The sequence below is a fragment of the Arachis stenosperma genome, chromosome 1, assembly GCF_014773155.1.
Source record: "Arachis stenosperma cultivar V10309 chromosome 1, arast.V10309.gnm1.PFL2, whole genome shotgun sequence".
NCBI lineage: Eukaryota > Viridiplantae > Streptophyta > Magnoliopsida > Fabales > Fabaceae > Arachis > Arachis stenosperma.
In genome coordinates, this window is record NC_080377.1 from 5290170 (window position 1) to 5301455 (window position 11286).

Consider the following 11286-nt stretch of genomic DNA (forward strand, 5'->3'; position numbering starts at 1 on the left):
AAAAAAAACCTTACACTCATATTTAATGGTTATTTTTGCCATACTATTTGATTGTTTGTTAACAATAGGAGAGCAACAAAACCTCTAAATTTACAAACTTATACAAGACAAATTGAAAAATATTAGTTATCAACATTTTTTGTTACATTTATCCTATATATATATAGGAACTTTCAAGGATGAATGTTTAAATTCTATACACATATGTGCCTAGTCTTGGAAGGGTCATGGTGAACCATCGATTGATGGTTTAATTACAGTATAAAATAGTGTATTGTAAAATATAGTTAAGAGAACTAGACCACCAGCCACGCTTGTAAGTAACGAATCTGTGATTTCAAGCTTCTGATCCATCTCATTCACTTCTTCTTTGCTGATCTTCATATCTGAAACTGCAAAAATGGTTGAAAATAATCAAAATCAAAACACATTGAGAAAGAGAAATTATATGTTTATATAACTTTAACATTTTACCACTTCATCAAAATTGTCATGATGAGAAACGAGAATGAATATATTATACACCACACATAATCACTTATTATACTTCCATTTTGAACATGAAAAATACTAATATAGTGATGTTATACGTATAATTTTTTTGTATATTTCTTATTTTAAATATTAAAAGTAATTGATAAAAAGTAAGAAAAGGTAAAAAAAAAATAATGATTGAGAAAACCTTAACAAAATAAGCGCTATTAAGATTTTTAAGTTTTGGATTAATGAATAACTTTAGCCATTATTTAAGTAGTTTTTTTTTAATAGAATATCTTAATAATTTTAGTATTAAAGGTCCTTTTTAATAATTAAAGCTTTTTAACGGTCCTTTAGAATAATTTTTCCTATAATTAACTCTTGTCAAAAACTCTATCGGTCAATAATTCTAAAAAAAATTAACTATTTATTTTCTTCTTTTCTTTATTAAATAATATTTGAATCTACAATAATTTCATACATATTACTCAAATTTCTCGTCACACAAGCTATTCTAAATGGATTTAGATCCTCTAAATTTTAAATTTCACTTTAGAAAATAAAGTATGATCTATCACCATTTATTTTATGAGTGAGATCAAGAAAAAACATGAGAAAAAAACATTCAATATAAGAGATCTCACTTTATCTTTTAAAATAAAAATATAAAATTTAGAAGATCTAAATTCATTCTAAATGGCTTTAGAGAGGCAGAAACTAACATCTGAATCATGTTAAATAATTAATATTTTTATAGCTAATACAAAAAAAAAATACAAACATACAAATTAACTGAACAAATATGTTCTCCCTCTTAAAAATAGCATTATTGATTACATATCTTCTAAATAATTATTAATGGATTAGATTTTCTATTAAACCTTTACATTATTAACTTAGTTATATAAATTACCAAGTGATGTTCTATACATAAAAAACAAAAGATACAACCAAGAAAAGAGAGAATAACATACCCCTGACTTTTGGAGAAGAGATTGGTTTATTGGAGAGAGATTGGATTTCTTGATCAAGCTTTTGTAATGCTTCTCTAGCCTTATCTGGGTCTACTTCATATTGTTGTGAATCCTCCTTCACTGCATGAACTATGAAATAATTAGAAGGATTTGATATTAGCCTCTTATCCTTCAATAACAAGCTGTTGTTATGGTCACTGTGCACTAAGTTTTCACATAGTGGTGGCTGCTTATAGAAGCAGAGAAGCTGAAGAGAAGAGAGCATTATTTCAAGTATAATGGGAACTAATGAAGCAGCTCAATTTTTTTTTTGTCACACAATTTGAATCTCATCCAATTATACAACACAAGCGAAGGAGTTGAAGATAATGTTGTGTATCTTCAGGCTAGAGTGTGAAATAATGAAAGTGACCTTCTTTGATATTTTGCATTCTGTTTGTTTGGTAATGCGTGTTAGACTTGGTGCAAATTTCTTGTCCCAATGTTTAGGGCATTCTAGTCATTTCAGCCAAATTTACAAAGTATCGCATAGATATACTTTTTTTATTTTTTATTTTTTTAATAAAAATTACGAGTAAAAAGTGGCGTTAAATATACCACATGCTCAAAGGGCATAAAATTTCACATAAAATTAGACCATGCAAAAAGTGGTCTAAACTCTAAAGAATGCCTAATAATAAAACCACAGGTCACTACATGATTGCGAGTATAATCAAGTCTTTGCAATTGTCGCAGTATCCAAGTTTAGTTAATTGCAAAATTAAAAAAAAAAATAAAATCAATCAGTTCCAGTGTTAGCATAAAGTTCAAATTAGACTATTAGAAATAAATGCTATATCATATATGTTATGTGAGTTGCTGGTGACGTTAACAAACTGTGCTAGCTCCTAATCTAGATATCTATTGTAAAATTCTTAAAACTTAGAGTTGGTGAAGATAATAAACAAGTTTCTAGTTATGTTTTTCAAAATTTTCAAGTTTCAGCAGTTAAGATTATGAGAGATTTATATTATCATACTGTAAAATAAATAAATAAATAAATGAGATCAGATGAATCTGAAACAAAAATATCCTCAAATTAGACAATTTGGAAAGCTGGAAGGTTTGGGGGTTAGGTACATTATATTAGTACAAGAGTGTGTGTGTGTATGAAACATGAGCAAAATCACCATATCCTATGCTTCTGAATCTGACTCTTCATCCTCGTCCTCGTACTCGCCATCACTTAATATCTCTGTCTCAGCCAGCCATTTCAACCTATCATTGTCATGGTCTCCGTTGCTCACGCCTTTCTTTTGTCTTGGAGCCGTAAACCTCCTCAAGTTTTCCATCACAGTTTGGAGGTTCTCTGGGAAAGAAGGAGGCTCTTGGTCCCCAACATCAATAGCATCACCTGTTTCAGAGATGTCTAGCAACTTACCCCATAACGAATGTGGCGGCTCCAATAATGATGCTGGAGGTCCGGAAGGAGGCTCTTGGTCCCTAACATCAATAACACGATGACGTACACGAGGACGTACTTCACACTCGTCTACAAAAGTAAGATATGAACGTGGCGGCTTCGATAATGATGCTGGAGGTCCAAAGAGGCACTCTTGAATTCGTCCTCTGACCTTAAAACCAAGAAGTTTCTTGAAAGCTGACAAAACGGCTGAGAAGCAGCAGCTGCAAGAGTCAGCATAAGGAATTGAATCAAGTATCTTGACACTTTTCGAGTGTGATGCTTCTTTCTCTTGTACAATAGTATCCAATTCTTCCACATGACTTGAGGAATCTGTTCCTGTTGCGCTTCCTTCCTCCACCCCATCTCTTAATACCCTTATCATGTTCAAGTTTAAACCCATAAACGATTGAGATCCTAAGGTAGCTGGATATGGACATGAGAATTGGATATCATCCATGTTTGTTTCTTTCTTATATACATGAACCCCCCAGTCTTTCAGGATGATGTCTGGTTCACACTTCACCTGCATGGACTTCCAACAATTATCATGCTGGAAACGAGCATCAAGCCTCTTCCACTCATCATCTCTGAATAAAACACGCAGATCGCACAACAGCACATGATCTTCTGCTACATTGAAAATATGATGTTGTTGGCTTTGAACATTTACATGCTCATTGTCAATGAATAAGTGCAGGTTAACAGCTTGATAGTTTATTTTGTCGAACACAAAGGCCAAAGCCACAACAGGGAACTTGCCACGACCCCAGAAAATGGGAACCTCACCATGGCCATGATAGTCCAACCATTCTGGAATCTCTGTTTTGGGCATCACAACTTCTAATCTATCAATCTCTGTGGGCACCTGTGACATCCATGGAGAATTGGAGAAATGGTTTAGCGCAATCTTTTATTTGTCATTTTTTTCTTTCAATTTTAATTTTGCTAAATGAAATCAAATGAATGTGAGGAAGTAGTGAACCTGTGACCATAGCATACTTGATGACTCAGCTGTTAAGGAATTGCAGTGTCTTGCATCTACTTTTTGAACAGTAGAGGGCAGTTCTGGAATTTGCTGTAGCTTCAGGCAATAACTCACATCAAGAGTTGTCAAGTTAATAGATTCCTTAATGTACGTTGGGATTGATACAAAATAGTTTGATGAAACATTTAATTCTCTCAGCTTTGGAAAACTATGTACAATCACATAAAGATCTTCATCTGATAGACTGGCATTGCAGAAATGCAAAGTCTCTAGATTTGGCCAGCACTCTGCTCTAGAATCGCATCCTTTGAACTGTGTAAATGATTCCCGAAGTTGAGGGCACTCTCCAATTTTTAATGTGACAAAATTTGGCAACACAAATAGCTTACTTGGTAGATTTTGTAGTTGCTTACAACTTGACATATCCAAGTAGCCAAGTCCACTAAGATTGGCAAAGGAAGGTGGAAGCTCTCTAATAGCAGTATCTTTCATACAAATTTTTAATGGCTTATCCATTGTTCCCACTATGTCTGGAAAGAATGCAAGTCTTCTACACATTTCAAAGGAAAGGAATTCAAGAGACGGCAAAAAGATTCTTGGCAGAAAACTTCTTAGTTGAATGCATCCAGAAGCACTTAAGTGAACAAGCTTACGGAGAAAGCCGGCCGATTCATCAACGTTTACCAGTTTCTTACATTTATTAAGTATCAATTCTTTTAAATTTTTGGCTCCAGAAACATCAGGAATTCTAGTGATGGATTGACAATAGGAGAAATTCATGTAGGTCAAATGCTCAAATTTCTGCAAAGCAAAAACCAATTGATCAATAACAGCGGCATCATAGCTAAATTGAATAAATTTTGAGGACTGCAAGTAACTAGCATCACCAACTTTACCTGAAATGGTTTTTCCAATACAAGAGGACTCCAACGTAAGTTGAAGGCAGCAATTTTCTTGGGATAAAAATCTGGTGGGAAAGATTTTGAAGGGAAACCCTTCCATTCAAGCAGCCTTAACTGGTTTGGTAGATGAATAGGTCCGAATGAGAAGCTTGTGTTCCGTACGATGAGAATTCTAAGCTTCTTCATCTCCTCAAAGGATCTAGAAATCAAATTTTCTTCCAGGCAATCAAGCTTTATCCCTTCAATTTTGCTACTTCCCTTTAACACAAGTATATGTAAGATTAATCACTTATTGCTTGAAGGGTGTAGTTTGGGTTGGTGTTTTGGGGGGGGGGGGGGGGGGGGGTGGCGGGGGAATTCAAAATAAGATTCTGCTGAAGTGCTGATGACTATGATAAATGAATTGGATAGTTTGCATGTTATAAATAGAAAATCTTACTCTATTTTCAGTTAGTACTTGAAGGACATCTTCTCTAAGCCATAATCTACTACGTTCAGCGGCATCTTTTGGCGCCTCCTGCTTTACAACATCTCTACCCATGTCCTGTATTAGATCATGCATCCTCAAGTAACCATCTTCAACTGTTATGAGAGATCTATCAATAAGTATTCTAAGACCATCTTCCGTGTAGAACTCACACCCGTCAAATATTCTTTTCACATATTCCAACCTCTGCCCATTGAAGAAGCACGCGATGTCAAGAAAAATGTCCTTCTCATTGCTTTCTAAACTATCATAGCTTATTCTTAAAATGCTTTGAATATCTCTATGAGGATTCCGCTTATATTTCTCCAATGCAGACTTCCACTCATTTAAATCTTTGCCGATCAAATTAGAGCCTATAACTTTTAAAGCCAATGGAAGCCCTTTGGCATACCCTATTGCTCTAATGGAAAGGCCATCATAGTTTGCTGCAGGACTACTCATTTTGAATGCATTCAGACAAAAGAGCTCAAGAGATTCGTAGACATTTAACACTTTCATCTCATAAATGCTCTTGACCTGATGAGCTATTAGTAAATATTTATTCCTTGTTGTTATAATAATCCTGCTCCCGGAACCAAACCAACCACATTTTCCTGCCAATGCTCTTAATTGTTCCATGTTGTCAACATCATCAAGGACTACAAGGACTTTTTTTCCAGCAAGTCTGTCTTTCAATACAGAGATCCCTTTTTCTACGCTGCTAAACTTGATTTTTCCCTCCTCCAACAGTTCCAACAAGATAGTTTGTTGCAGATGCACTTGCCCCTTGTCTTGATTTGAAGTTTTTCTGACATCGAAGAGAAAACAAGCACCTTCAAACTGGTTGCAGATGGTGTTATACAAAGCTTTCGCAAGTGTTGTTTTGCCAATACCACCAATTCCATAAATCCCCACCATGGAAGTGCTGTCACTAGACTTGAGATCTAGAAGTGACTTCACTTCCTCAACTCTAAACTGCAGCCCGACCATGTCCTCATCAATGTGTAACTGTTTCGAAGATAGTAATTTAGCATCGGCCTTGCAAACAATATCTTGAATGAACTTGTATTCATACCTGCATAGATAATATGCAAATTCTTCTGGAATCATGATGTTGATCATGAAGAATTTTATTTTATTTTGATTAATGAGGATCTATTTCATCAAAAGAAAGACAAAATAAGCTGCGTCAACCTGTAGAAATACATACATAACACAAGATAATCAACTCAAAACAACTGAATAATGTAAAAAATAGTGTATAATATAAAAATACTTTTAAGAAAACATAAGTTACATCAATAGAATTCTTATTTGGCAATTGACATTTCTGTATATCTGAATTGTTTCACTTTATTTGGTCTGTTTTCAATTTGAAGAAAATTGCTCATTTGATTTTGGGAGAGGATAGTTGTTAGTTAAGACTTAAGACTCAAATCAGGGCTGTTTCACATGTATTAATAGCCACCAAAAAGCAAAAGCCTTTATAAATGAGAAAGTAATGTTTCAATGACAAGTTACACTCGCGCTTTAATCGGGTCCTCAGTTTCCATTCACTCAATTTGGTCCCTAACTTGGCATGTATGACTCATGTTAGTCCCTTATCTTATTTTCGTCACACAACCGTTAATGTCGTGCTGAGATAAATTGTCGGCAGTCATGCTGCACTCCTAATGGCCATCTCAGGTTAAACTCTAAACTCTTCATAACCTTCCCTCTCACACTTAGAAAATGTTAAATTTGTTAGAGTACCAACAATTGAGAGAAAACATAATATTTATTACCTTTTATATAATACAATAAACAAAAAAAATTATACCTCCATGATTAAATAATCCTTAAGACAAGGTTCGACTAGTATTTACTTACCCCTCTCTCAAAACATGTCCTGAGATTTGGGATACATCAAACAATGCTGACCTCCATTTCTTCACCTTCTCAGAGCCACAACCATACCTAAGTTCGTGAGCAGCCATGGCTTTTTCATAACTGTTTCTCTGATACCGTACATCAGAGGGAGCTACTTTGTAGAAGATTGGAAACAAGAGCATATTCTTCTCGTTCCGGCACTCGAGGATCTTCACGAGTTCATCAAGGCACCACTTGGAAGCAGCATAATTTTCAGAGAAAACAACAATCGAAATCCTTGAATGTTCAATTGCTTTAAGAAGATTAGGTCCAATAGAGTCCCCTATCCTCAGATTCTCATTGTCCATGAAGGTTTTGATTCCCTTGCGGCACAAAGCTTCGTAGAGATAACCTGTGAAGGTGTGACGCGTGTCCTCACCCCTAAAGCTCAAGAAAATGGCGTAGTTACTCTTGTTGGTTTCAGAAGATTCACCTGCATCTGCATTTGCCATCTCTGTTATGAGGAGAAGAGCACTACAAGCAAAAGAGTGTACTTGTAAGTTGTAATGGTGTGCTTCGTGAAATGATTTGGAATCTGAAATTCTTAACTGAATTGCGTTTTACAGAGCATGGATTGACTCATTGACCAACGAAAGTTTACTTGCAGTCATATTCTGATATTCGACGAACTTTCGTGCTGGACTGCTGGCCACTAGGGCTGGCAATGGGTAGAGTAGGGTAGGGTACCCTAACTCTATTTGTGAATTGAAAATTTTATTAAAATTTTATTATATTTTATTTGTGGGTTCAGAATCTCTCAACCCTAATCCTACTCGTATTCTTAAAGTTCTAAATCCTACCCTACCTGCAGAAATATCAAATTTTTTCAAAATAAATATAAAATTTAATTATTTCAAATTTTATACATATTAACAACATAAAAAATAACAAACTAATGCTCTAAATTACTAAATTAACTAACTAATTTAGTAGTTGTATTACATAAGAGAGGTTGTGTGTTTAACTCTCACTTCTTTCACTATATACCTAATTTTTATGAAATATGTTATATTTGAGATACGGGTAGGATAGGATAGGGTACACCATAAACCCGTACCCTACCCTACCCGCATACATACCTGGACTGTACCCTACTCTACCCGCAGCGGGTCGGATAGCCTACCCTACTCGAACGGGTTAGACCAGATTGAGTACCCGCGGATAGGGTATGATTTGCCAGCCTTACGGGCCATGAACGGTAGGGGTGTTCATGGCCCGGCCCGGCCCCGAACCTTTTAGGGACTAATTTGGTGTGATTTCATCGGGTCTAGGGTCAGGTAAGGGTCTCAAAAATAGACCCGTCATTCTTTCGGGTCGAGTCCGGGCCATAACTCGGGTCACCCGAAATCAGCCCGGTGGCCCGGTCATCGTACACAATTAATATTTTGTGTTATTAGTGATGGATGATGACTATTCTTATGTGAAATTTAAGTATTGTAAATCTTAATATTTTGTGTTATTAGTCATTATAAGAGTATAAGTTAATGTTTTATGTTTAAAATGCATAAGACTTTAGACTAATACATAATATTGTGTTATTGGTATTGATTTAAATATTTGGTATTATTAGACCATATTAGTATTGATTGTGGTTATGCTTTAATTTTAGAGAATGGTTGGTTCTTGTTATATTTTTCTAAGTGAATTTTACTATGTGAATTGTGAAATTATGGTTGAAGATTAGGTGATTTTTACATGCTAAAGACCCGATTTTCACCTGGTTTTTACCCGATTTTCACCCGGCCCGAAGGTGCATAGGTTTCATTGGGTTTAGAGTCGGGTTAGGGTATAAAAATTAGACCCGATCTATATTTCGGGTCGGATCTGGGTTAGGTCAAACCCGGTGTGGTCCGGCCCATGTACACCCCCTAATGAACGGCTTTGACTTCCGAGTTCCGACTTAGACATTAGCATTTATATTTTGGATAAATTAATTTTTTTTTAAAATATTAATAAATTTTTTTAAAATAATAAATATAAATTTATTATTTTTTTAATTAATTTTATAATTAAAATAAAAAAATCTTAATTTAGATTAATTTGTCCATATTTATTATTTTAATAAATTTTATTGATATGTTTAAAAATTAATATATTTAAAATATAATTTTATAAAAATTTATTTACCACCTAATTCTTTAACTTTTTTTTTTGGTGACTACCTAATTCTTTAACTTAATATTCATATGTTGGCTTTTTAGTAGTTATTGTTTTTTCTTGAACATCAAGGCTTGCTACACGACCATCAAGACTGAGTAGAGAACATGGATGCAAAATTTGAAGAGCAAACTAGAGAAACGTGGGACTTAAAAATTAAGAAAGACGTGAATGTCAAAATTTGGAGATAAGGATTCTACATAGTCAAGACAAGGTCATGGCTGAGGAAAAAGAAGAGGTAAGATAGTGGACAACATACTCCATGACAACTCTATTTCCATGGTTTATAAATAGTAAAAACTCAAAAGAGTTCGAGAACTTCAATCAAGAACACTAAATCATCACATAAACTCATAAGATTCTCAGTCTCTGCGATGCAACGGAAGAACATGAAGTGCAAGTGTATATGAGTGTTAGAAGTCAATTTTTAGCTTGTTTGCTTTTGCTTATTTGATTATTTTCGCTTATTTTCTTTGAAGTTTTGTTATTATTTTTCTTTTATCAATATTTTATATTTAATTATTTATTCTTTAGTTGTTTTTTTAAATAATTCTGTCACTAGTAATTTTAACATAAAATTGATTTGACGTCATAATCAAGTAATTCCTAAGTCGAATTTACTTTTTTTTGGAAGAGTCGTATGCTCATCAATACTTGAGATTTTGATTAAAGCTCATTTCGACACTACATGCGAATTCAACCAAAAAATGAGTGAAACAATTTTAAATGTTAAAAATGATTGATAAAAAATAAGAAAAAGTAAAATTGTTTGTATTTGGTTTGTGCTTGTAAGCCGAGTTAATACAAAGGATCACTTAAATAGATTGAACATCATTGAACGCAGCGACAATGTCTGTGTTATGTGTAATAAGAAAATTGAAATTGTGCAACACTTGTTTGTAACATGTGAGTATACTTGACAAGTGTGGTGCACATGGATTACTTATGTGAGTCGTGTATGGAATATCTTAGGCTCCATAAAAGAGCATTTTGAGAGCTAGAGGTCGATGCCATTGAGAAAAAATGTGCAAAAAATATGGTTAATTGGATTCTTCTCAGTTATATGGAATATCTGGTTGTGTAGAAATGAGTTCATTTTTCAGAGTAGGAAAACAAATGTAGCAGATTGTGTTGTTAGGTCGTTTGGTTGTTATAGAAAATGGTGCAAAGTAAACTCATGGTGTTGATGACTATGTCGGAGATAAATTACGAGTTGCTTAATTTCATAATATGTTACGTTCCATTGAGTGTGTTGAGCTTGTTTTTTTCAAAAAAAAAAAAAGAAAAGTAAAAAGATAATGGTTGAAAAAACCTTAACAAAGTATCTGCTATGGTAGTTCTTTTAGGTTTTGGATTAATGAATATCTTTGAGCCATTATTTAAGTAGTTTTATTAATAGAATATAATTAACTCTTAGTCTCTTAACATTCTATCGGTCAATAATTCTAAAAAAATTAAGTAATAACTATATATTTTCTTTTTTTTTATTAAATAATATTTGAATCTACAATAATTTCATACATATATATTACTCAAATTTCTCGTCACACAAGCTATTCTAAGCAGTTTTAGGGAGGGAGAAACTAACACCTGAATCATGTTAAAAATTTAATATTTTCATAGCTAATACTAAAAAAAATGAAAAAAAAAAACAAATTAACTGAACAAATATGTTCTTCCTCTTGAAAATAGAATTATTTATTACATATATTCTAAATAATTATTAATGGATTAGATTTTCTATTAAACCTTTACATTATCAACTTAGTTATATAAAGGGTAAAGTACTAAATTGGTCCCCTAAGTTTAGGCGTTATTCTGTTTTGACTCTTAAGGTTTAAAGTGTTCTATTTAAATCCAAAAAAGTTTCATTTAGCATCAATTTAGTCCCACAGTAAGGTCAAAATTAAATAATTAACAAAATGTCCTACATAACAACAGTACAAGAACAAAATCGATAATTTGGAGAACAA

The 11286-nt window shown here is 33.5% G+C and overlaps 2 protein-coding genes across 2 annotated transcripts; both read right to left on the reverse strand.

Annotated features, from left to right (window-relative positions):
* Positions 1 to 112: 112 nt before the first annotated feature.
* Positions 113 to 1803, reverse strand: LOC130942995 (uncharacterized). The gene is made up of 2 exons (XM_057871045.1): positions 1452 to 1803; positions 113 to 392 (listed from the first exon to the last, which is right to left on the reverse strand). The coding sequence occupies exons 1-2, from the start codon at positions 1714 to 1716 to the stop codon at positions 226 to 228; spliced, it is 432 nt and encodes a 143-aa protein (XP_057727028.1). The 5' UTR covers positions 1717 to 1803; the 3' UTR covers positions 113 to 225.
* A 673-nt stretch (positions 1804 to 2476) lies between these two features.
* LOC130967528 (TMV resistance protein N-like) lies at positions 2477 to 7608 on the reverse strand. The gene is made up of 5 exons (XM_057892428.1): positions 7118 to 7608; positions 5222 to 6323; positions 4777 to 5040; positions 3878 to 4681; positions 2477 to 3760 (listed from the first exon to the last, which is right to left on the reverse strand). The coding sequence occupies exons 1-5, from the start codon at positions 7606 to 7608 to the stop codon at positions 2627 to 2629; spliced, it is 3795 nt and encodes a 1264-aa protein (XP_057748411.1). The 3' UTR covers positions 2477 to 2626.
* Positions 7609 to 11286: the final 3678 nt, after the last annotated feature.